This window comes from Mauremys reevesii, linkage group 10 (genome assembly GCF_016161935.1).
Source record: "Mauremys reevesii isolate NIE-2019 linkage group 10, ASM1616193v1, whole genome shotgun sequence".
NCBI lineage: Eukaryota > Metazoa > Chordata > Testudines > Geoemydidae > Mauremys > Mauremys reevesii.
The window spans coordinates 34,616,582-34,643,101 of NC_052632.1; the positions used below are offsets into that span (position 1 = coordinate 34,616,582).

General features: G+C 39.9%; 2 protein-coding genes across 3 annotated transcripts in view; one reads left to right on the forward strand and one right to left on the reverse strand.

Annotated features, from left to right (window-relative positions):
* The window catches only part of CHRNA5 (cholinergic receptor nicotinic alpha 5 subunit), a 34,610-nt gene extending 27,626 nt beyond the window's left edge, over positions 1–6,984 (forward strand). For both annotated transcript variants that reach the window (XM_039490110.1, XM_039490111.1), the window contains exons 5-6: positions 623–1,454; positions 6,201–6,984. In XM_039490110.1, coding sequence (XP_039346044.1) covers positions 623–1,454; positions 6,201–6,362 — 994 coding nt within the window. In that variant the 3' untranslated portion in view covers positions 6,363–6,984. The remainder of the gene's footprint in view (positions 1–622; positions 1,455–6,200) is intronic.
* A 6,525-nt stretch (positions 6,985–13,509) lies between these two features.
* On the reverse strand, positions 13,510–23,834 carry CHRNA3 (cholinergic receptor nicotinic alpha 3 subunit). Its single transcript, XM_039492049.1, has 6 exons — positions 23,780–23,834; positions 21,673–21,812; positions 21,536–21,580; positions 18,761–18,870; positions 16,365–17,376; positions 13,510–13,638 (listed from the first exon to the last, which is right to left on the reverse strand). The coding sequence occupies exons 1-6, from the start codon at positions 23,829–23,831 to the stop codon at positions 13,510–13,512; spliced, it is 1,488 nt and encodes a 495-aa protein (XP_039347983.1). The 5' UTR covers positions 23,832–23,834.
* Positions 23,835–26,520: the final 2,686 nt, after the last annotated feature.

Below are 26,520 nucleotides of genomic sequence, written 5' to 3' on the forward strand. Positions count from 1 at the left end.
CTCAATATACAATGATGCTAAATGAAACTTTACTCACCTTTCTTATACATCTATGCAGAGAGGTAATAGAACTTGGAGAGACTGAATTTTGAATTAAAGTTTCTGCTCAACATATATTTGCATAGACAGTGCCTGTAGAACACTGGTTGATTGTTTAGTAAAAAAAAAAACCCTGTTATTGTATTTATAAAACAAAAAAGTTTGGAAGTGCTAAGTGTGTTTGTTTTTTGCATACATAATTAAGTTAAAGTAAAATCGATTTTCACCAGCCCACAAATATGCTCATCTGTTAAGCAAGGGTGATTCCTATCACAAGTCAAGTTTTGACCCCGTCTTCTGAGGCACTAGAGCTGTTCGGAAAAGTTGCACAAATATTATTATAATGGGAAAAATGTTTTTTTCATGGTTTGCTTTTCCTCAATCAGCTTAAACTTAAAAAAATAGAGTCCTGATCTGAGGACAAAAGTGCAAAATTTCCACTCTAAAGGTAAAAATCTGAGAGTGATAAAGCATCTGAAATGACACTTTGGAATGGTGACACTTAATAGGAAACCTTAACTAAAAGCATCTGGTTGTAATGTGTGTAATAACATAGCCAAATATGCATATTTTTTCCTTTCAGTGCAGATGGTCGTTTTGAAGGAACAGCTACAAAAACAGTAGTAAAATATGATGGGACCGTTGCTTGGACTCCCCCAGCAAACTACAAAAGTTCTTGTACCATAGATGTTACATTCTTTCCATTTGACCTCCAAAACTGCTCCATGAAATTTGGTTCCTGGACCTATGATGGCTCACAGGTTGATATTATTCTAGAAGATTATGATGTTGACAAGAGAAATTTCTTTGATAATGGAGAATGGGAAATAGTAACGGCAACAGGGAGAAAAGGGAAGAGAACTGATGGATGCTGCTGGTACCCATTTATTACATATTCATTTGTAATTAGACGGATGCCTCTTTTTTACACACTGTTTCTCATTATTCCGTGTATAGGACTTTCATTTTTAACTGTCCTTGTCTTTTATCTCCCTTCAAATGAAGGTGAAAAAATTGCTCTCTGCACTTCGGTACTGGTGTCGTTGACTGTCTTTCTTCTTGTTATTGAAGAGATTATACCATCATCTTCTAAAGTTATACCACTTATTGGAGAGTACTTGGTGTTTACTATGATTTTTGTGACATTGTCCATTGTGATAACTGTCTTTGCTATTAATATTCATCATCGTTCCTCTTCTACTCACAATGCTATGGCACCTTGGGTCCGCAAGATATTTCTTCATAAACTTCCAAAGATACTTTGCATGAGAAGTCATGTAGATAGATACTTTGCTCAGAAAGAAGAAACTAGCAATATCAGTGGATCAGAATCATCTAGGAACACCTTGGAAGCAGCTCTAGATTCTATCCGATACATTACAAGACATATCATGAAGGAGAATGACGTTCGCGAGGTGTGTGTATTGGTGATGTTGCACTCATTTGTTCAGATTAGAAATTAGAATAGAAATCTAAACAATGGCTTAGAGTACCTGTCTCTGTTCTTATCTAGTATAGCAGTGACCAATTATTTCCTGAAATAGCTAGAAATGCTAGCCTTGTTTCAGGATGTCCTGCTTTTGGGAAGCGATAAAAAGGCCTTCCAGTAAACAAGTACATTTTTGATAGACTCCATATGGGTACTGTATGCTTTCTGCAATGGTGATCAAAATCTGCCTGGCTCCCTTTTACAGTTAAGCCTTTTGTGGTCTTTCTGAAAATATTTTCTTATAATTATAAATCCCTTAGAGATGTTTGGTCAATTACAACAGTAGAGTGAATGAATATTCTAAATCTTATTTTGCCTGTAGGGTTGCTACTGGACTGTTTCATTATCACATTATTGTTGGGGAGTATGTATTCTTAATTTTAACACATGACAAGATATCTTTGTCATTTTAATTTTAATTGATTTTTATAATTTAAAAAATACACATTAAAGCTATCTTATGTGCAGTTCAGCAAAAATAGAACTAAACTTAATTTTGCAGTCTTAAATCCAAACCAGAACAATTCTTGTTATGAACTATAATAGTCCTTCTCTAAGTATTACCATAAGTTATAGTTTGATTAAATTTAAGTGGTAACCAATGTGTATTTTGTATGAAAGTATGCTAAGGCAGAGCATTTAAAAAGATTTATTTTAATCAATATGTTTAATCAACCAAAAATATATTTCTTAATAGACAGTAATGACACTTCAACATCAGTTGAATGAATCTTAAATGTGCTGTTTTAGTTTTCCCTTTTCCAAAAACCCCTGGTTCTTCTAAGACCTAAGCACCATTTTCAGGGCACTATTGAAGTGTCTGGGAATATGAGCGCATCCACTTTGCTGTCTGGCCATATGGGACAATCATGCAGTGTTTTCTGGCAGCATGGGAGTTTCTCCATCCAGGGGTGACCTGTGGGGAAAACTGGCCTGCTTGCCTCCTCTCCCATGTCTGGCCCTAGTTGCTAGCTGGCTTATTTCCTTGTGCCCCAGACATTTGCTCTCATGGGAGACTTATGCGAATAACTCAGTGCATATGTATTATTATTAATTATTTGTGTTACTGTGGTGCCTAGGAGATGTAGTCAGAGACCAGAGGCCCATTGTGCTAGGCACTGTACTGGTATCTTATCTTTGTGCATTTTATATATAGTATCTCTGTATGTACAGTATTTCCTATATGTATTATGGCTACTATATTGTTACTCTCAGAACCACAATGTTGAATTTTATGTGTCTGATTCTTCTCTCACTTTCACTGGTGTAACTTTGTTGATTTAGATTTACACTAGAATAAGTGAGTGGAGAATTATTTTTCAACTGTGATGTTGCACCAACATACGTTTTTTGCATTGAACTACAAGTGAAGGGGTATTTGTAAGGAAAAAATGTGCAGGTGTATTTATGCATCAAGCAACCACACATTCAAATAACTGCATATCTGAATGTGTGCTAGGGATACAACAGTTGCTCCGGGTCAATTTCCTTTTTATCACTTGCATTCTTTGCCATAGTGTTGCAATATCTTGATTTTAAATATATATATTTATAAATATAGTCTATATATTGTGAGGGAAAACACTAATAAGAGAAAAAAATCATAATCTAAGGTCTTGATCCTACAATGAGCTTCCCCTAGGTAGGCCCCAGTGCCTGCAGGATCAGGGCCTTGGTCTAGTAGCTGGATCAGTTGTAAATATTTTACTTATCTTTCAATAAGTGGAAACAAAAAAACAGAACTAATTTGATTTCTCGTTGTGGGTCCAATCCTGCTAACAGTTGCTACGGGTGGAATTTTTGCTACTGTGACTATTGCTATTGAAGTATGTTAGTAAGTACTATGGTAATACAAATAATGAACAGTAATAAGGCCCAAACCTGAAAACAGTTACTACCTTAGGAAAACACTTCTTGACTGTGGTCAACAGTAGCATACCTCTTCAGTTTTAAAGATATACATAACTTGTTTAATTTTAATAAAGTATGACAATATAGGAATAATACAGAATTATTAGATTTCACGTCTGTCATCTCTGATTTACCTTAATATAAGGAAGTATAAATTTAAATTTTTGGTCTTGCCTTTAAAATTGGACCAGGCCCCAAAAGTTTGTTCAGTTTAGGGTTGTGTGGTGAAGATTACTTGCACAAAGAAATTACAAACATCAGATATGACAGAAACCAATTTCTGTATAACACCCGTACTTAGAGATTTCTGATAATTTCTCAGCTTGAACTATTGGCTAATTGTCCAAAACCTTCCAGATTAACCATATTGGACTTTCTCTTTGATATAGATATAGAATAATGACAGTGTCTTCTGGGAGATAATTTCCATTAGTTGTTGGCAAAACTGCTGTTTAAAAATAATGCGGATTAATTTAGTGCTCATCAAAAAAAACCTGAGGTACACAACTTAGTTCCCACAACTCTGCAAATATATCTCTCTCTTAAACTGCAAAACCCATTCCATTCCAGTTATAATCTTCTTGAGAAATGTCTACTGTGGTAGTTTAGTGACATGGACAAATGTCCATTTAAGGCAGAGGTGAAGGTAATAATAAATTCTTACTGGTACAGGGGCAACTCCAGCTGCTGGAAGGGGTGGGGCTAGGGGGATCAGCCTCCCCCAGCCAGCCCATCCACGCTGCCTGGCCTCTGCCGCCCAGGGCTCTGGCAGCAATTTAAAAGGGCCCAGACTCCGGCCGCTGCTGTGGTAGTGGTGTCAGAGGCTGGGAGCCGCGGGCCTTTTAAATCACCAGCACTGGGGCAGCAGCCCTTTTGCCTCCCCTATTGGCAGCCCTGCCAGTAGGGTCCCTACCAGCAGGGCCGCTGATGTGGGGGCGGGGGAAAGGGGCAGCAACATTAAAGTGCTGCTGCAGCAGTGCTTTGAGGGTCCTTAAAGTGCTGCTGCGGCAAAGGACCCTCCTTAAAGTGCTGCCGCGGCAGCACTTTAATGTGGACTGCAAATGGGCCGGTACCGGCTTCTTACCAGTACGCTGTACCGGCCCATACCAGCTCACTTTCACCCCTGATTTAAGGCCTCTGCTATTAGACCATCAAACTCATTTGTCATGTATCCTGAACTGGAACTCAAACCTAGATCTCAAGAGATGCATTACTGCTTTGGACCTCTAGAGCTTAGTTTTTGTTTCTTCTTCCCAGCAGGAATTGCTTGGGCCATGGATTGCCACTCAGATATAAGGGTGGAGTACTCTACTGGATATCACATACTAAATGGAAAGTCTTATTTGCTGACTTATGTGTTGATAGATGATTGAAGAGTTGATAAAACACAATTCTCTCACTCTTTGGTTTCAGCCTCAAAAAACATTATTTACTAAATAAAAAACAATAGGCTGATTTAGTTTAAAAAGAGTACAAAATCAAGGCAAAATTATGGTTTTATGGAACTTTGGGGAAAAGAGTATTTTTCTAAAATGAAATGCTATCAAAACAACAAAAAATACTATTACTTATCAAAATGTTCACTGTTGTTGCAGAGTCACTCTAAAGTAATAAGGTACTTCAAAAAGACTCTGTAGTCAGTTAGCAGATCTTAAAGTTGTTTTTAAAAGGACATATTTTATTGAATCTGTATTGATAACTATCATATAATTCTGTAGAAATAGCCATTAATGTACCAAACTAACTTATTTCTATGCATCAAATATTAGTATAGCATACTTAAGTTTGTTTCCATGCTTGGATAGAGTCTTACTACAGAGGAACACAGAAAAAGACACTATTACTAACCACGGTTTTAAAAAAAAGTCCTCATTTTTATATTGAAAAATTCCAACCCTGGGTGTTGAATTCTGAGTCTGTCTGATGTAGTTTTCTGGCTCCCTTCTGAAGAATGCTTCTATTTATTTATTTATTTTTTAGCCCTTATGGTTGCAAAGAAAACCTTGCCTAATGGGAACTTATGTAACATTGCCTTTTTCTGAACCTGTAGGCCTACTGCCACAGGTAATTTTAATGACATGTCAACTCTGAAATCTAATAACCACCTTGAAAATGTTTAGTTGTGTGCTTAATTTGCATGCACCACTACAGCAGTTGTGTGCGCAAAACTGATAGACTGCATGTACAAATAATCATATTAAAAATGGCAAAGAAATGGTAGTCCTGAAAATGCCTTGCACATTTTTTCCCTGATGTGATACTCAGTGCAACAATAACGTTACTCACAAGTAGGTATAGCTACTATAGAAGAGCCATATTCTACCCTGAATATTTGTATAAGCCTCTGACTGATCTCTGGGAATTGTGCTGTAGATTGAAGTTAGCATGTTGCCCAAAAGGTCCAGTCCTCTGAGGTGTTGAATACTTTCATCTCCCAGGAAATTGAAAGTGTTCAGCACCTTGCAGGGTCAGGCCCTGATTCTTTGGCTGTAACTAAAGTATTCGGCCCTCTTCCCAAAATGAGTTTGACACCTTTGCTCTAACTCAAAGTGTAACAATAGAAAGGTCTTGAATGTTTATGGAACTGGCATAATAGAAAAATTTATACTATGTGCTAGCTTCTTCAGTCCTTATTCGGGCAGAAGTCCCATTGACATCACAATATCAATAGGACTTCTGCTTGAATCAGGACTATAGGACTTGGCCCTGTATTTGTAAATGTTCTAGAATATTGAGCAATTCTTGTTTGTTTGTCTTTTAGGTTGTTGAAGACTGGAAATTTATAGCTCAGGTGCTTGATCGAATGTTTTTATGGACTTTTCTTCTGGCTTCAATAATTGGATCAATTGGGTTGTTTATTCCTGTTATTTATAAATGGGCAAATATAATAGTACCAGTCCACATTGGAAATACACACACATAAAATATTTGTGGGGTACCACTTCTGCTATGAACATGATTCTTAAAAGGTACATGGTAGTTCTATGTTCATGCAAATAGTGTGTATGGCACACTTTTACTAGAATTATAATCTTAAGTATAAGGAATCATGCCTATATTTAAGCATGGCATTTTAGGACATGTGCAATACCTACTGCTTAGCTGTTAGCCTACTAATTCATTTCTAAATCTGGACAAAATCAAACACACTTGCATGTATTGTATTGCCCCCCCCCAAATACAGTACATAGATAACTTCTGAGAACTAGAGGGATTTTAAAAACTTTTTAGATTCTAGTTGTTTTAGAATTGGCAAAACACTATATAAATTATACAGTGTACTACTGAGTGTTAAAAGTGTGTAGATGTTTATGTATTAGAGCATTGTGGTTGGTTACTTAACTTACCACAATGAGCGGAAGAGGATTTTAAGAGAATAAATTCTTTTGAGTGTTCTGAAAATTTGAGTTTTTAGAGTAAATTACAAATATTAACCATCTATTCTAACACACTAGGTGTAATATGTACATTAAAATAATCTATGGTTCCATATTTGTCTTTATTTATACATTGTCAATGAAAAATACTATTAACTTTAAAGACATATCTCAATTATCAGTTTAAGTTTGGAATTAATACTTTTTTACACTTCTGTAATTTACCAAAAATAAACCTCGCAACAGGTATATAGTATTGTTTCAGATAGGGAAAAAGAGACAAAGAATGAAATGACTTGTCCAAAGTTGCACATGAATTCTGAAATAATTCTGATTCCCAGACCTGTGCTATAACCACAAGACTATACTACCTCTCTAACATTCTTTGTTTTTCAAAATGCCGTTTGTAAGCACTTATACAAAACAAGAATTTGAGTCCTGGTTTCTGAAGAAAACCTCACTGAAAGCTGTACATGCCTTTATAACCAAATTCAGTTAATTCAATTCTTCACTTTTGGACTCATGCATAAATCTGAATTATAAGAATTAAGCTTAGGTGGGAACACATTCTTTGGTTTTTTATCGATATTGGCAACTAAATATATTTGCATAATAAAGCATCTTTTTTAGTTTTTTAAAAAAAATAAAACTGTATTTATTTGGCATCTATTCAGTGTACAGCCATCTGGTCTGAAGCAAAGTTCTGTCTCTGGATTTAATTTTCTTTTAATGTAATTCATAGATTACAAAGCCAGAAGGGACCATTGTGATAGTGTAATCCAGTGGACACAGCAGACTGTGGGCCACGGGCTGCACGCAGCTCGTCAGGGTAATATGCTGGCGGGCTGCGAGACAGTTTGTTTACATAGACTGTCCACAGGCATGGCCGCCTGCAGCTCCCAGTGGCCGCGGTTTGCTGTTCCCAGCCAATGGGAGCTGCAGGAAGAGCCGTTGCTTCCTGCAGCTGATATTGGCCAGGAATGGCAAACCACAGTCACTGGAAGCTGTGGGCGGCTGTGCCTGCGGATGGTCAACATCAGCAAAATGTCTCACGGCCAGTGATGAGCTGCCAAAATCTTAACAACCGGTTCCCTATAAAAAGTTCTGATTTAAGGGTGCGGGAGTGGGGGAGGGCCAGAGCCAGAAGAGAAGGGATCAGACCAGAGCCTCTTTCAGCCATGCTGTATCAGAGGGGTAGCCGTGTTAGTCTGTATCCACAAAAACAACGAGGAGTCCAGTGGCATTTTAAAGACTAACAGATTTATTTGGGCATAAGTTTTTGTGAGTAAAAAACCCACTTCTTCAGATGCATGGAGTGAAAATTATAGATACAGGTATACATATATATTGGCACATGAAGATAAGGGAGTTACTTTACAAGTGGAGAACCAGTGTTGAAGGCCAATTCAGTCAGGGTGGATGTGGTCCACTTCCAATAATTGATGATGAGGTGTCAAAACAGACTTCAAAGAAAAACTGCAGAGCTACAAGTCATTTGCAAACTTAACACCATCACTTTGGGCTTGAATAGGGACTGGGAGTGGCTGGCTCACTACAAAAGCAATTTTCCCTTTCTTGGTATTGATACCATCCCTGCCCAGCCAGGCTCTCACTGCTGAACCCAGAACATGCCAGGGTGTGGGGGGCTGGGCTCTAGCTCGCTCAGCTGCTGTCCCAGAAGCCAAGCCCGGAGGCAGCCCACCACCACCACCGCCACTGCCAGGCGCTCTACCAGACAGCTGCTGCGCTGCCCTGGGCAGCATCTGGTAGCAGCTCGGTCCCGCTCCCTGCCTGTGTCTGGCTGCCAGGGAGAGCAGCCAAACAACCGGGAGAGGGGGAGGTCATGCGTCCTCCCCTTTAGCAGGTATCCCCCAGTATGGAGGGCACCCGTCGTCTACTTGAGCTTCCCCTATTTATGCCTCCACTGATTGGATTAGCCTTTTTGGCCACAGCATCTCACTGGGAGCTCATGTTCACCAGATTATCCATCCCCCTTCCTCCAAATCTTCAGAGATCCTGTTTCCCAGGATAGAGTTCGCCATCGTGTAAGTATGGCCTACATTCTTTGTTCCTAGATGTATACATTCACATTTAGCCATATTAAAATGTATATTGTTCCCACATACCCAGCTTTTATCAAGTGATCCAGATAACTGCTTCAGTGACTTGTCCTTTACATTATTTATCACTCCTCCTATTTTTGTCTTTTACAAACTTTCAGTGATGATTTTTCTTTTACAAACTTCCAGTGATGAACTTTCAGATCATTGATAAAAATGTTAAATAGCGTAGGAACAAGAACAGATCTGTGCAGGACACCAGTAGAAACACACCTTCTCAATGATTCTCTGTTTATAACTACATCTGGAGACCTATTTGTTAGCCAGTTTTAAATCCTTTTAATATGTGCCATGTTAGTTTTATATAGATCAAGTTTTGTAATCATAATGTGTGATTCCAAGACAAACATCTTACAAAAGTCTAAGTCTGTTACTTCAATGCTATTACCTTTAACAACTGAACTTGTAATTTCATCTAAAAATATCAAGTTAGTTTGACAGGATCTATTTTCCATAAACCCAGGATGATTGATATTAATTATATTATCCTCTTTTAATTCTATATTAATAGACTCCCGAATCAGCTGCTCCATTATTCTTCCTGGGATCATTGTCAGACTGAAAAGTATATAATTACTGGGGTCATCCAGTCTATTATACTGATACAACATTAGCTTTCTTCCAGTCTCCTGGAGCTTTCCTGAAGTTTCAGTACTTACTAAAAATCAGTATTAATGGTCAAGCTATTTCTTTAGAAACTCTTAGATGCAAGTTATCTAGACCTGCTGATTTTAAAAATGACTAACTTTAGTAGCTGCTGTTTAACATCCTCCTGAAATACTAGTGGAATGGAAAGTGTTATAATATGATATGACTACATTATCTGTTTTTTCATCTAAATATAAAACAGAAAAGTTTATTGAACTCTTCTGCCTTTTCTGATGTTATTTTTAATGATTCTACCATTTCCATCTAGTAATGGACCAAAATCATTGTCAGGATTCTTTGTGTAAACAAAACTGTTGTCCTTAACTCCGCTGTCCATGGATTGCGCCTTGTGTCCCTTTGCTTCCCTTATCAATCCTTCTACAATTCCTAGCTCTTGATTTATATTCATTACTGTCAACTTCCCCTTTCTTCCATTTGTTATATATTAGTTTTATATAGCTCCCTTCACTTCCCCTCTCAATTTCAGGTCAGTTTTTGCCAGTATGTTCTTCTTCGATTGTGGAATTGTGGCTTTTTGGGCATCTAGTAAAGTGTCCTTAAATGATTCCCAATGATCATTCGTGTTTTTCTGATTAAATTTGTCCAGCTGATTTGGCTCATAATTGTTTTCAGCTTTGTGAAATTGCCCCTTTAAAGCACCGAATATAAATATTACTGGTCTGGACTTTATTCTGTTTACACATTATGAGTGTGATCATGTTCTATGATCACTTCCTCTTTATCAGTCAAGATGCGGTCTAATATAGAATTCCCCCGTGGTGGATGCAACACTTACTGAGTTAGGAAATTATTATCTATAATATTTAGAAATTCCAAGGATGTCTGAGTACTGGCAGCATGAGACTTCCAGCATGTGTCACTCAAACTGAAGTCCACTATGATCATGCAGCTTTTCCCTCTGCATATTAAAAATAGGTGCAAAAGGAGACAGTAATCCTGTTCCCTCATGTGATTGGGTGGTCTGTAGAAGACACCAACTAATAGCCCATCTTGTGCTTTATCTGTTAGGACATTGACCCTTATGCATTTGAAATCATTTTCTTCTGAATGATCAATGACTTAGGCCTGGTCTACACTGGGGGGGGGGGGGGGAGGCGTCGATCTAAGGTACGCAACTTCAGCTACGTGAATAGCGTAGCTGAAGTCGAAGTACCTTAGCTCAAATTACTTACCATCCTCACAGCGCAGGATCAACGTCCGCGGCTCCCCATGTCGACTCCGTACCGCCATTCGCGTTAGTGGAGTTCCAGAGTTGACAGGAGCACGTTCGGGGTTCGATATATTGTGTCTAGATGAGACGCGATATATCGAACTCCGAGAAATCGATTGCTACCCGCCGATCCGGCGAGTAGTGAAGACGTACCCTTGGAAACAAGGTAATGCCACTACCTTTCCTCTTTTGCCCACTCAGTTCTTTCTAAGAGGTTATAACCATTGATTGTCATATTCCAATCTTACAACCCCTCCCATCAGGTTTCAGTAACACCAATTAGATTGAATTTATGCTCATACTGTGCCCTGGAATCTAAGATCTCCCTGTGTATTCTACACTGCTGTTTTTAACATGAGTATGTCACACTATAGCAGCACCCCCATATGCAGGTTTAATTCAGTAAGCCAAACAACATTTTAGAGAATAACTTTCTTTAATACTTGTTTAAATAGCTAGAAAAAATACTGATTTTGCTATTTAGCTACTGTGAAGGTGTTTCTTTTGTGAAAATTACAACCTTCTGTCCTTTGATGTTAATGGTACATAGTAGTGGCTGCAGCGTTGGGGAATTAGATTTTTCTCATTTTTTTTTCTATTTGGATGTGGTGTCATGCTGATTTTCATACTGGCTGGAATTACTTCATATTTAGTATTTATAAAAGTTATTTTGTGAATATTTTCAATATAGTTGCTCATTATTTCAGATCCTATGTCATCTGTGGAGTAACTTTCTAGGCTTTACAGAGTGAATAAATTCCGCTCATGCTCAGGAAAAAAAAATGCACATTGACATTTTCTGGCCTTCAATTTACAGGTACATGTGACTGAAAAGATTCTAACTTATCTCCTTTGTGTGTTACAGGTAATCAGACATTAACTTGTTTTACTTTGTTATAGTTCATTTGAAAAGTTGACGTTTAATAAGGTATCTGATTTGACCTGTGCTATGATTCAACTTTTATCTTTTTTAGTATTAAGGTGCATCAGCACCCTAGTCCATTTCCTGTGAGTGGTGACACAGAACTTGTTTTGGATCTCCTCTCACATTCTTATTTTCTTCATTGCTTCTGCTTACAGTTGCAGTGGGCACATTGTTTAGTTAGTGTAGTCATGTTATATGAAAATGAGAGCAACACTATAGACTGGATACCTGGTTCTAACCTCGCTGCTAATGTTTATTCCCGCTCTTGCTTCAATACAAAATGAAAATGATGCTGTATTTACATTTGAGCTGATTGTCAGGTTCTAATACAACAGGGCCCCAACCCCAGTCCTGATTTAAGTAACATTTTTTTCAAAATGGGGAAAAGCTTTCAGTCACTTCCATAATTTTTATGTATTACATAAAGACAAAATTGCTCACACCACAATTTATTGGGCTCTACAGTTCATCCTCAAATTGCTAGTCTTAGTGTTTTAAAAACCAAATAATTTCTAATAGATCCCCTATTCCTGGGTCTGTGCTTCTGTGAATTATTGGGGTCTGAGTGCACCAAACAGTAGCTAATATTACCCTATACAGAGTGTCATGCAACCAGAATAACACATACGTTTTGCAACTACATAATTCTCTTTATTTTTCAAAAATTTTATATAACTACTTCCACATTTCCATAAAATTTCCAATTTTGCACAGAGAGAATAATTCACATTTTTACCAAGCACCTTCCCCAACCCTTTTAGTGTACGATATTTATCTTCATGCTCCTGTTTAAGTATCTCTACAGTTATTGGTAAAAACATATGGGATGTATGTATGAGAAGAAGTTCTATTATACTTGACAGGAAAATTTTATATCTACCTACCTTTTATTAAAGTACTTGTCTATAGCATGTGAAACAAAACTATCCTGTAGTATCTTAATTCCTTCATGTGAGCTGTTTGTCTCCTGTGTGTGTGTGTGTGTGTGTGTGTGTAATGATATTATTAGGTCTGAATAACCTGACATTTTGCTAGCAATTTTGTTCCGTTTCCAAAATGGGAGGTGAGCAGAATCATGTGATGGCCACTTTGCTACCTTAACATATTATGCAGCTATGAATGAGTTGGCCTTGTTCTAAAGTAACTTACTCACTAATTGTTCCCCTCAAAACCTGGCATAATAATGGGTACATCATATACCAACGAGTTACATATTAGTACAGCAATTCAAGAGCTACAGTTTCTAAATGGCTGTGCACTGGAGTGGCTTTATGGCACTAGCTGTGATCTTGCTCCCAGAAGAATTGTACTGAAGCATGTCCCATCCTGGAGGATGTAGCACTGGACATGAGTGTTGGAAGTAGGTCAGGTAACCCAAATTCTTCAGCCTTCCATCAGTCCTCTAAACATTCCTGTGGAAATGCTGTGATTTCCAATTTCTGTTGGACATGTCTATATCATAAATGCTGTTTCACAAACACTTCTGTGAATTTTTATATGCTACTTGCATTTTCTCCAGCTCTTGTAAGGGACATCTGGCAATAGTCCTGAGAATATTACCTTCAGATTGGCTGTCATGACATTTTAATATCAGTTAAAGCTTTTCACATTTATAATGAAGCTTTGGTGGGTGAAGCTTAATAAGCCTAGAGACATCTTTTATTCTACTAATAAAACAGTATATACAAAAGCAGCTAAAGTAACAAAAAGAGCATAACATGTTTGGTCAGCAAACAAATTTCTTTGTTACAACAGAGTATTTTGAATTTCTACATTTCATCTCCAGCCATCAATGGTTGTAAGAACAATCCTGCTGTTCCTAGAATACATACCAGAATAAAAACCCAAAGAAAAATGCGATCAATTACCATGGCAACATACTTCCAATCATCCTGAATCTGAAAAATATAAACACAGACAAATAAGACATGAAGCAGGCGTGTTCTGATAAAGGTAAAGTTTACTGATCAGTAAATGGGTTGGTAATATCAGAACTCTTTTCTGTGTTCAGCAAAAATGTACATGGGAGCTCTTCCATGTACAGAATGTTTCTTCTTTCATAAGAACACAACTTCCAACCTGGCTTTTGAGGTAGCAGAAATTCATCCATCTGTAGTAAGGCCAAAAAACAGTGCAGAATTAACTACTATCTCTTCGTCCCCCCCATTGGTTTGATTCATTATGGCTGAAACTTGCTTTGCATGAGTTGCAGAAGCTATCTTTCTAAATTAATCCCAACTTGGTAACACTATTTTAAGATAATAGAACTGTCCCTTTCACTAAACACACAGGGGGACATATGGCCCCTCTTCTGTGGGCACAGAAATTTGAAGGTGAAAGAGACTCTACAGAGGGAGCACTTTCAAAAGTCACTTGGGCACCTAGGAACCTAAGTCCCATTGAAACGCACCGTTCCTGTTAAGTGGTAAGTGCATGGGTGGATGCAACTTAATTCATATATTGATGACTTTAAAAACTTATCCTGACACTTCTTACAGTTTTTAATACTGTATTAGAAAGCGAGATGCTTATGTATAACGTAAAAACTTTTCTCCTTCATATACCAAGACTGGAAAAAATGCTTTCCAGCAGAAGTGGTTTTACATTGAATGATTATAACAAGAAATAAAATGATAAATGGCTTTTAAATAGTGCATAACTTTAAGTTAATGTTGGAAATAAATATTAAATAAGTATCCTAAGTAAAGATAAGCTTGATACATTTCAATCTTTACTTCAACTTTCCTAGATGACCACAGCATAAGTGCATACTTCATTCTTGAATGCTGTTATGAAAATGAGAACAATGCATTTTACTTTTGATGTAGAAAATATATTTTTCTAGAAAAGAACCATCATTTTTAAAGCTGAGGGAGACCAAAAGAGCACACAGAACACACCAGTCCTGAATAAGGCCCAGATTCAACAAAATACATAGGCCCAAACTTCATTTAAGCAGATGCTCGAGTGCTTTGCTGAACATGACCTGCAAGTGGTAAAGATAATGGTAGAGTGGCTGCATATGAGTTACTTGTATCTGCTCACTGTATGACTGAGAAGTAGTAATAACCATCAGAAGCTCCCCTGGCTTATTGAAACAGAAAAACTGTGTCAATTTAACACTTGAAAAAAATGCCAAATTGAGAGCCCTGAACTTCACTGTTCTGTATTTATCCACAGAAGGAGTTCAGCATGAGTATTATTATCAGGGAAAGCCCAGAGGTGAAAGTAAACTGGTATGGTCCAGCTTCCCTGGCGGTGATTTAAAGGGCCCAGGGCTCCAGCCACTGCAGGGAGCCCTGTGCCCTTTAAATCCCCGCCGGAGCTCTGGCAGCCAGGCTTGGGTGGGGATTTAAAGGGGCCAGAATTCCAGCCACTGCTGGGAGCCCCGGGCCCTTTAAAGCGCCACCCGAGCCCTGCTGCCGGAACTCCGGCAGCACTTTAAAGGGCCTGGGGCTTCCCGCAGCGGCCGAAGCTCCAGCCCCTTTAAATCCTTGCCTGAGCCCTGCCACTGCTACCCCAGCAGCAGCAGGGCTCCGGTGGCAATTTAAAGGGCGCGGGGCTCCCCGCAGTGTCCAGAGCACTGGGCCCTTGCTCCAGCAGCCGGGCTTGGGTGGGGATTTAAAGGGCCAGGGGCTCCAGCTGCTGCAGAGAGCCCCGGGCCCTTTAAAGTGCCGCCAGAGCCCCGCTGCCAGAGCTCCGGCTACCCCAGGGGTGGCAGGGCTTCAGTGCAACTTTAAAGGGCCTGGGGCTCCCCGCAGTGGCAGGAGCACTGGGCCCAGCTGTTGGAGCCCCGGGACAGCAGCGGCCGGGCTCCGGCGGTGATTTAAAGGGCCTGGGGTTCCTTTCAGTGGCCAGAGCCCTGGGCCCTTTAAATCACCGCCGGAGCCTTGCCACCCCAGGGTAGCATCAGCAGGGGTCCCGCAGTGGTTTAAAGGGCCTGGAGCTCTGCAGCGGCTGGATCCCTAGGCTCTTTAATTCGCCCCTGAGCCCTGGGGCTCCCAGCTACCTCTGCAGCTGGTAGCTCAGGGTGATTTAAAGGCCCTGGGGCTTCCAGCCACAGCCAGAGCCCCAGGGCCTTTAAATATTGAAAGCCTCACCTCTTCTGGTTGAGGCCACGCCCCCACAGAGGACTCCAGTGTACTGGTAAATCCTTTAAGTTACTTTCACCCCTGGGAAAGCCTCACTACTTCTGTGAGCCAGGGAAGTAAATATGCATTTTATGGCAGTGGTGATTTGCCTAAGGGTACACACTGAGCTAACTGCAGTGCTAGGATTTCCCAAACTCTCATTCTGACTGCTAATCTTTTGCTTGTTCCTCCCCCACAAAAAAGTTAATGTAATAGATTCCACTTTAGCAGATGGGTTGGCATTGGCAGTAAAAGGAGTTCAGTGCAACACCGTGTTTCCCCAATATGAATTTCAATCCACTGGTTGATTCATGGCCCCATACACCTACAATGTAAACAATGTGGGTTATTTGTATCAAGAAATTGTGAATTGTTCTGCAATGTTTTTATGAAAGGCATCTGGATGTTTACTCCTACAAACAAAAAACACATTCCAACACTCATGGTAAAAAGTGCCTTTAGCCTCAGTAACTAATGCTGAAAATTGTTCTTACCTCTTTAGCTTCATTCTGCATTTTCATATTCTCTGCAATGTATTTGACACTTTCAATGGCATCTCTCATTTCTGGTGACAAAGCTGAAAATGAAAGCAGAGCATCTACCGAGTCATAGCTTGTACTCCTTGTAAGATTGCCACTGAAGTCAGAAAACTTTATTCGTTGATACCGACAACAGCTGCATGTTATATCTTGACATATGAAGCCATCTTTGCAGCATTTGGTTTCAGAGCTGCTGAAGCAATTTAAGTCTGAGAGCTCAGCACTGTAAAGTGGCTTTGGCTTCTGATTATTCTCTTCATCACTGGCAGGCCTGGTCATAAACATGATCTTGGGAAGTAAGTTCAAGAAAATGGTCTTCACCCACTCAGGCATCGTGTGTGTCTTGGGTGTTCTATAGTGTACATTAAGTACAAACACAGTAATGACAATGGAAAGAGTTACAAATATCATGGTGAAGAGGAGGTATTCTCCAATAAGTGGGATCACCAAAGAGGTAGAAGGGATGGTCTCTGTGATCACTAGGAGAAATACAGTTAAGGATAAAAGGACTGATATGCATAGTGTCACCTTCTCACCACAGTCTGAAGGCAAGTAGAACACCAAGACAGTTAAGAAAGAAATCAACAGACATGGGATAATCATGTTGATGGTATAAAATAAAGGCAGGCGCCTAATATAAAGAGAATAGGTGATATCTGGATATATCTCTTCACAACAGTTGTACTTAATGTCATGTTTATATCCAGGAGCTTTAATAATAGCCCATTCTCCACTCTCCCAGTAGTCTTTGAGGTTCATTGTAGAGCCAATTAAAACTAAGTCAATTTTAGCTTTATCGTAAGACCAGGAACCAAACTTCATGGTGCAGTTTTGGTAGTCAAATGGAAAGTAGGTTACATCTATTTTACATGAACTTTTAAAAATAGCTGGAGGTATCCAGGTCACTTCTCCTGTGTATTTCAATAAGGCCTTTGTCTTGTCATCAACTTGGAAGTCCCCAACTGCACTGCAAAAATAAACCAGGGTGGGAAAAAAAAGATAGGCAGTTCAACTAATTAAATTACTTTCATATAATAAGAGGTTAAGAACATAGGTATACTTATATACAGTGACTCTGGATTCAGGCACTGGAAGTCAGCAAATGCACACTTCAGCATTCCAGCAGTAATATTAACTGTGCTGAATTGCATGTGTAGTACTAGCTCCATGGCTGGCGTAAATAAGAGTGGTTCCATTGACATCAGTGGAGCTACATGGACTTACAACTGCTGAAGATTGAAATGGTAGTATTTTCTGCTCCTGTAACCTGGCTAAATATGATCCATACCCAAGGCAGCAAACATGAGCTCCTTTGTGTCAGAACAAAGTGATGGACAAGCTGATCTTCCTTACTGTGCCTGGTCCACTCTCTCTCTTCTCTCCATCCCCAGAGTAGCTTGCAGTATCGCTCCTCTATGAAAGCAGGAATTCAGGGCTCCTGCTGCAGCTTGTCACTGCGGATGCATGGATCAGAGCAGGGCCACCTCCCCACCCTGTTCACAGTCACAATTTCAGCTGTTGTCTACATGGAAAAGTAAGACTGGGGAAGCATTTTTAGCTATTTATGTGATTAGCAAACTGTAGAAGAGAAGGAGTCAGCATCACATGACCAGCCAGCTCTTCATGGACCTACCAGCGCGTGCTCTACAGACCACAGTTTGGGAACTCCTGTATTGGAGAGTACTTCAAGTATGTTTCACTGAGGCCAGCTTCCTTATATAGTGTATAATCAACATATCACCTCAGTAATACATTTGGTCTCCTATTGACTCATTGGAAGCAAAAGTCCTAGGAGTGTACCTAGGAGGGGCTTTTATATAGTTATACTTAATGCTGTGTTGATGTCAGATGGGTAGCAATTTTAACTGCAAAAATGTCTGGATCTAGTAGTCCCTTTCAATGAAAGGTCAGAATTACTGGAGACTCTCTCATCTGTAAATGAGAGAAAAGTTGTGTAGCAGAACTATGTACTCCTTCTTACTGCCAGCCTTGCATATTGTGCAGAAAACATTTATAGAAAGACTGGGAAGCAGAAGGAGCACAGGGATGCAGAATCTGAAGTTTCCTGTCTTTCTCTTATTAAAATGTGTGTGTTTTGAATTTTTAATACTTATTAGCTCAACAGACTCCAAAAGTATTGATGTTCAAAAGAAGCAGTGATTGCGGGGAGTTCTACCACTAGAGAAGTAACAGTTTGCAATACATACCATAGTCGCTGTGTGTTAGTACCTGAGTTTGATCAAAATCTTAGGTCTTTTGTAATATTCATGTGAATATTCATTTTTTTTAAATTAATGATACAAAACCAAAACAAATTAAGAGTAAAGGCACTTGATATGGCATATTCTTACTTGTTATATAAGACAATGTCTGGCTTCCAGATCCTATCAGATGGGACTCGAATAAACTCAGCACCTCCATATTCCTCTGGATTCCACTTAAGTTTGTAATCATTCCAGATCTAATCATGGAAGAAACCAAAGTGCATTACAATTACAAAAAGACCCATCTGAAATTGTGGACTACTGCCTATTCTTTCCATTAAAACAAATTGCTGGAATGTCACTTTTATAAAGTTGGTGTTTGTTTTTTCAGAGGCTCTAATGACTAGATGTATCACCTTTTAAGAACATGCTATTTATTTGTATTCATTAGCACATACATTAGGAACCCATTGTGCCAGGTGCTGTATACACACGAGAGAATCTCCTATCCCAAAGAGAATACATTTTAAATAGACAAGACAGACCGAGGGTGACATGGGAAACAGACACAATTAGGTGAAGTGACTTGACTAAAGTCACACAGCAGGTCAGTTGCAGAGCTAGGAATACATCTCAGGTCTCCTCATGCCCCTTTACACTAGACCAGGCTGCCTCCTCTTCCTCTCAGCCCCCAATTATATTAGAATGTGATTGCTCCTGCTATTTTCATGCTATGATCCCAACTCATAAGGTAAAGCAATCTTACAATATCTCTAGAGCAACCAGAGAGATTTCTGAGATCGTAAACTAGTTCCCTGCGAGATCCCTCCAGCTAAGGCAGCACAGGAGGGTAGGGCTTGGTTAATGCTTGAATAGGAGAAATCAAAGGAATGCCTAAGTACTATAAGAAACAGTGATGATAATTCAATAGGTGACACAGTTCCCTCTGAGACACAATATGGATGAAGTAATATCTTTTATTGGACCAACTTCTGTTGGTGAGAGAGAAACTTTTAAGTTTACACAGAGCTCTTCTTCATCTCTGGGAAGCTAAGGCTATGTCTACACTGCACTTTCGTTGGTAAAACTTTTGTCAGTCGGCGCTGTGAAAAAAAAAACATACCCGTGACCGACAAAAGTTTTACCAATGAAAAGCGACGGTGTGGACACTGCTTTGTTGGCGGGAGAGCGTCTCCCCCGGACAAAGCTACTGCCCCTCATTGGGTGTGGTTTTATTTTGTTGTCAGGAGAGCTCTCTTCTGCCGACAAAGAGCGACTACCCTGCGTACCTTACAGCAACACAGCAGTGCGCAGTGTAGACACAGCCAAGTTATGTACCTTGCAGCGGTGTGCCGCCATAAAGTCTCCTGTGTAGCCGCTCTATGCCCGCTGGCATAATTAAACCACCGCCAACAAGCAGCGGTAGTTATGTCGGTGGGGGATGCTCTCCTGCCAACATAGCGCTGTCCACACCAGAACTTCTGTCGGTGAAACTTATGTCGGTCAGGGGTGTTTTTTTATTCATACACATAAGTTTTACCAACAAAAGTGCTAGTGTAGATATAGTCTGAGTAAGTTTCTCAGAGCTGAAGAAGAGCTCTGTGTAAGCTGAAAAGCTTGTCTTTCTCACCAAAAGAAGTGGTCCAATAAAAGATATTACCTCACCCACCTTTTGTCTCCAATATCCTGGGTCTGACATGGCTACTGCATACTGCATACCGAGTCAGTACTGAACAAAGAATCCAGCATATTTTAAGGAGAGTGGCAGGTACCATTGTCTTGGCCAATTTGGTCATTAAAATGCCATGGTTCTTTTTCAGAGTCAGGGTGTTAATGCCGTTGTCTGGGACAAGCTGTTGTATAGGTAATTACATTGTCTCTACATGAAGTTCCCTGTAGCCAGTGTAATTACTCTCCACAAGATGAGCTTCACAGAGTTTCCTTGGCCTCCTGTGCTGATCTAGTGGGTTTTAACCAGGGGAGGCTCCATAATTATTCAATGCAAATAAATAGCCTACCACTAGGTGTCAGCAATGGATTAAGGTAAGTGTGACCAACCCAGATCTCTGCACCAAAGCAGCATAGTACTCTACCCGGCCAGCATCTCTGATGCTGTAATCTTTCCTTTCCTTAAATGCAAGTCAATCAATACAAATGCTGGCTAGAAAGAATGTCCCAGTATCGTTGAGCATTGGCTTATTTAAGTTTTTGTTTACTAATACTGAGGCATTTTGGTGTTGTGCTGTTTTTCATGACTGGAGGGACATTTTATTTACTTTACATAATAGTTACACTTACATAGTAGAAACAGTTTGTATTTAGCAAAATGTTAACGATTTTCCTCCTCTGTTCCTTCCAAAATATTCCTAGGCCAGTTTATGTAGCTGGTGTTCCTTGCTTTTGACCTATATATTCCTGTTTACAAATCTTTAATGTTAGCAGTTTACATTTTTAATTAATGAGATTGAATGGAAATATGGGGATTCAGGATGACCTAATGGTTAGAGTCCTACCATGGGACCTAATGGTTACAGGGAAGAACCCAATGTAGTTGAATGGCTAGAGCATGGAATCAGCAGATCTGGATTCTGTTTTTTGACTTGCTATGGGACCTTCTCCAAATTATTTAACCTTTTTGTTCAGTTCACCCAATTATAATTTTGCAATAATAATGCTTTCCCACCTATCTACAGTGCTGTGAGATGTCTGGATGAAAAGTGCTATATAAATATAATGTGCAATGTCACTTTTATACTAGTTAGCTAAATGCTGATACTAATGAACATTACACAAACCCTGGTCAGTAGAACATATTGCTTCTCAAATTGTGGGTGAAGGACGCAACAAGAAACCTCACATATTGACATTAAAAGAAAAATTAACCGAGCTGCTATTATCAGTGCTGGGATTATATTTACTTACATGTTTCAGCCACAAGTTGGTCTCCATTATCTGGTTCACTTCATCCTGAAAAACACAGCCATGTTGAAAAAGGAGTGGGCCTTTCTTTGGGCTAATCCTGTAACACTTACTAGGTTAAGAAAGAAGCCAGTACTCACCACCTTCACTAGCTGGGACATGGACACCTCAAACTGAATGATGGCAGGGTCTGACACGTTCTCCACTGGTCTGATAAACTGATTGTAGTTGGCAAACAAGGCTGCGAACAGCCTGTGCTCTGCTTCTGAACAACTGCAACCTGAAAAGAGATCATGTTGGCTTCGGATTTTGAAACAACCCACGAACCTTCATGCGACCAAACGCTGTTTCCTTTCAAAATTAAATAACCAGCCATTAAATCTGCCTGATGTTAATTTGGCATTCATTTAAGGTTAAAATAGAAGAATAAATGTAATGGGAGATGGAGATTTTCATATGTCTCCGCAAGTGGAGTTTAAAGGATAATTTAATAACATCATAGAAACTGGAGCTGAAAAAGCCCTTTTCCCTGGCTCACCTTGTCCCTCAACACTACAAAAAGGAGTTGGGGTTGAGTGGGGTCAGAGGGAAAAAAATTCTTACAAACTTAGGCCCATGAGGAGCTAAAACTACATTTTCTAATATGACCAGTTCCTGGGAAATTTTACTGTCCCAGGAGACCGTGGCTCATTATAGTATGGTTGCAATGATGCTAACAGCTTGTTCATTATAAATAAGGAAACAAGGATTAAAAATTGATTCACCATTTCAAAGGGAACTCATTCTCTTTGCAATTGTCCCTTTTTGATGCTGGTTTTGCTATCTGTGGTACCTTATGGCTATAAACTGAAGGTCTCAAAGCACAACTGGGAATCTTCTGTCCCCTAAACTATGATTCCATTCTCATAGGCAACAGATAAACACAGTGGGAGGCAGACCCTGCCTGGAATTTAGGGGCCTTGTCTTAAAGAGACTCTCTTCTGGTACTTGGATGTGATATGCCCAAATCCTTTTATTTAAAAAATTAGATCTCTTCTCCATTTATGGATAATTTTATATTTAAACATGGCTGGTGAGACAAACTAACAGTTATGGCTAAATTCTGCTTTCAGCAACACTTGTGTAAATCTGGAATCGCTACACAGTCTGTCGATCTTTTAAAATATGACAGTCTGACTGAATATAGATTTACATGCAGTTGCTAGGATATGTTTAAGGTTTTTTCCCCCCAGTCATACTAGATTAGTATTATCCAGCAAACAGAAGGGAAGCAGAAATACCATATGCACAATAACTGATCTATAAAGTTTCACAAACAAAATATCTACCTTCTGACCTATCCTAGAAGTTCTGCTGATATCTAGTCTGAGAATGGCACGATGTCAGACCACATACAGTCAAACATCCCCACTCTCTATTCATTTTGAAGGCTATTTTTTTCAAGGGTAGTAAAGTCATTCAAACCAACACAACAGATTAAAAAAGATAGCTTTATATTTTCCTATTTCTGGAAAATTAACTTTTTAGCCGGTAGACTTGCTCTAATCATTTAGTGATATCTGACCTACAATTATTAGCAAGTCAAGATTTCCCTGGATTAAATATGCCTGAGTCCTTTATGAGGGTGGGTTTTAAGATTCCTATTCAGCCTTTTGCCAGCTCCTTCCCAAATGCTGTTGACTAATTTACATTTCCACAACATGGGAATTAAATCTCTGTGTTTACCACACATCCAGCATCCATCACATTGTAGACAATAACTACACATATATAAATCAGTGTTTCAACATTCTGGTTAAAGTTGCTGTCATCCCAGAGCACCAGTAACAGCAAGAAAGAGATCTTTGCTCTGCAGAGATAAGGTGCACTGTTCAGATCCACCTTTAAGGCTATCTCAAGCAGCTGTTTGGCATCACCTATTTCTGCTGATGCCCCAGCACTTGAGAGCACATAGCCACTGTGAGCTAAACCTTAAAACCATATTGAAGTTTTTCAACTCTTTGATTAACATTTAAATGGCTTTGTGGGAGCATGGGACCCATTTGGCATGCCAAATCAGGGCTGCTATTTGTCACGGCAAGATTTAAAAATTGTTTAACAAAAGAAGCTGGGATTCATACTAATCCTGCAGCATGCCACTTATTAGTGCTGAACCTAAGTCCACACCAATTAGAAACAATTGTACAAAGCTATATCCCGTCCTCCTCCTTCCCCCTCCTTTTAAAAAAAAAGTCAAGGACCACTCACCTTTAAAGAAAAAGAAAGCAGCAGCTAGAAATAGCGTGAATGTGCTCCCCATGGCGTTATGAATTACTGCTCATCAACAGAGACTGCTGGCGACAAGCTCAGCTGCTAGGATTGCACAAGCATGGGAAATACAGACAGCTCCAATCTTCCAATGTATAAAATCCTTGTATAAGGCAGACGGCAGGACCCTGGAGAACAGTTCTGCACCATGGAGATCCCATTAGCAACGCTGTGCTGCCCCTTTTTCAGCTGTTCATATTGTCATAAACAGAGAGCACTGGAAAGACAAAATAAATCGTAGACAAAATAGATGTAGTTACAGTAGGCAAGTCATCATCGATTCATCGGGCAACAAGGGTAGGCAAGAAGCCATTAGTGGATGCATAAATGAGCCCAGTAATTGGATAATGCTAAGAGTTTTTCCAATCAGCTCCTGTACAGGAGATGAATCTTTATGCCAAGCCATTGAAACAGGTTTAATTAATAAAAATCTTATAACTGAACTGTGCTGAAATGGATATTGACATTAGAGACACTCAAATTAGCAGTAAACTGAGCCCAAGAGACCGAAACTGCCAAAAGGTGGGTGAGGTAATATCTTTTATTGAACCAGCTTCTATGGGTGCAAGAGACAAGCTTTCAAGCTTACACAAAACTCTTCTTCAGCTGCACAGTTAATTAATGGACACAGGTAAAAATTTGTACCTGTTTGAGGCTTTGTAGTGAGGAGAGCCCCAATCCTGCAGGCACGAGTGGAAGTATTTACTTCTTCATCCTGACTTTGCATTTCATCTACTTTAGCTTCACTTTCAGCTTACTGATGGGAGTGCTCTGTGAAGGCAGTAGTAGACTTGCTCCCCTACTTTGAAATCAATGGCACTACTCACAGTAGGAAAATTAAGCAAATGCATAAGTGTTTGCAAGATTGGGGCCCAGAGACTGACATAAGGTACAGTGACCACGGTTAGGCCAAGAGCTCAAGTTTAAGGTTAAACTAGTTTGGGTTTAACAGCACTGAACTCTCCTGAGAACAGCTGTGCTTGCAAGAATCCTGCCATCTTGGGTCAGGAAAATCAAATCTTGGTACCAAATTCAAAAGGGAAGGGAAGGATGCAGCAATTCCAGACTGATTCTTCTGAAACCAGACATTGAGGGAGAGGGGTTGGGTTTGAGGTTCTGGCTGAGGCCCAGCTCTAGCAAAGATAGTGGCTTGAAAGCTCACTGGCGCCTCTCCTTGGAATTTAAAAAGAGACTGTTGCAAATTCCTGTGGGCATCAAATGTTCTGATTTTTTTTTAATTGCTAGGGTTTTTCTTGGTATGCAGTGTTGTAACAGCTGTGTTGGTCCCAGGATATTAGAGAGATAAGGTGGGTGCGGTAATGTCTTTTATTGGATCAACTTCTGTTCATGAGAAAGACAAGCTTTCAAGCTTTCACTGAGCTCTTCTTCAGGTCTGGGAAACTAACTCAGAACGTGACAGCTAAATAGAAGGTGGAACAGATTGTTTGGCATAAGTAGTTACCACATATTTCAAGGGACGATTCAAGGTGAAGTGGTCCGTTAACACACCTCCAGGTATAGGGAGGAAATGAAGGGAGGTGGAAAGCAGCTGGGGGGCGGATGATGTTTAAGGGCTTGTTTGCTGAGAGCTTTTCTTTTTAATTTCAGGAATAATTCTCAGGCCTAGGATCTTGCTCCAGCAAAGAACTCTCTCTCCAGGCCGAGAGGGGAGCACACCAATGGAGTGCCTTCCTCATGACTGTCAGCTCTCCTCACTGTGGGTTGGGGATGGGGGTGGGGATGGGGATGGGGGTGGAGGTTCTTGCCATAGCTTTTTCCCCTGCATGACTTTCTCAGCTGGTTCTTTAAATTTGGCTGAGCCAAGCAGCTGCCACTCTAATGACTGTAGTTAGTAGTTGGCTGTATCGCCCTCTCTTCCAGCTGGTAAATACCTGTTCTGTTTCTTCTTTTCTGACATCCCTAATTTCCATGGACATCAATGCTTTTTTCTTTAATCATAGGCCAGTGATGGTCAAAGAAGCTAATCTATAGGGGCCAAAGCAATTTTTCAATGCAGATCTTGCTTTGCAAAGGTAAAAGTAATGCTGAGTGATACTGAGAAGAATTTATGGAGTAACTGTGTGCTGGACACATAAGAGAGGGCAGCAGGGACTGAGGGAGGGTAAGGAAAGAGTCAAAATTCAGTCCCCCGCTGCCTGCTAGGCAATGGCGGGAGGGCAGTCCAAAGGGAAGTAAGTGAGGCCCAGCCCAGCTGGTGTTAACCTTCTTCCTATTTAGGGAACCACCAAACCATATTAACAGTGAGCATTTGGAGAATGGTAGGGAAGGGCAGGATGGTCTTGTGTCACAGTCCAGTGGAATGACACGAGAGACCTGGGTCAATTCCCAGCTCTGTCACAGACTCCCTGTGTGACCTGGGAAAAGCGCCTCTGTCAGGGTTCCCTCCCCACTCTGAACTCTGGGGTACTGATGTGGGGACCAGAGCCGAGTCAGAGGGGAATCCTCTGTGGTTTAAATCTTTTTATTTACCCTGTAAAGTTACCTTCCATCCTGATTTTGCAGGTGTGATTCTTTTACTTTAAAAAAAATTCTTCTTTTAAGAACTTGATTGATTTTCAGTGTCCTAAAAAAACAGGAGTTTGGTCTATGCTTGCATTGTAATCAATTGGTTAGTATATTATTCTCAAGCTTTCCCAGGAAAGCGGGTGAAGGGGCTTGGG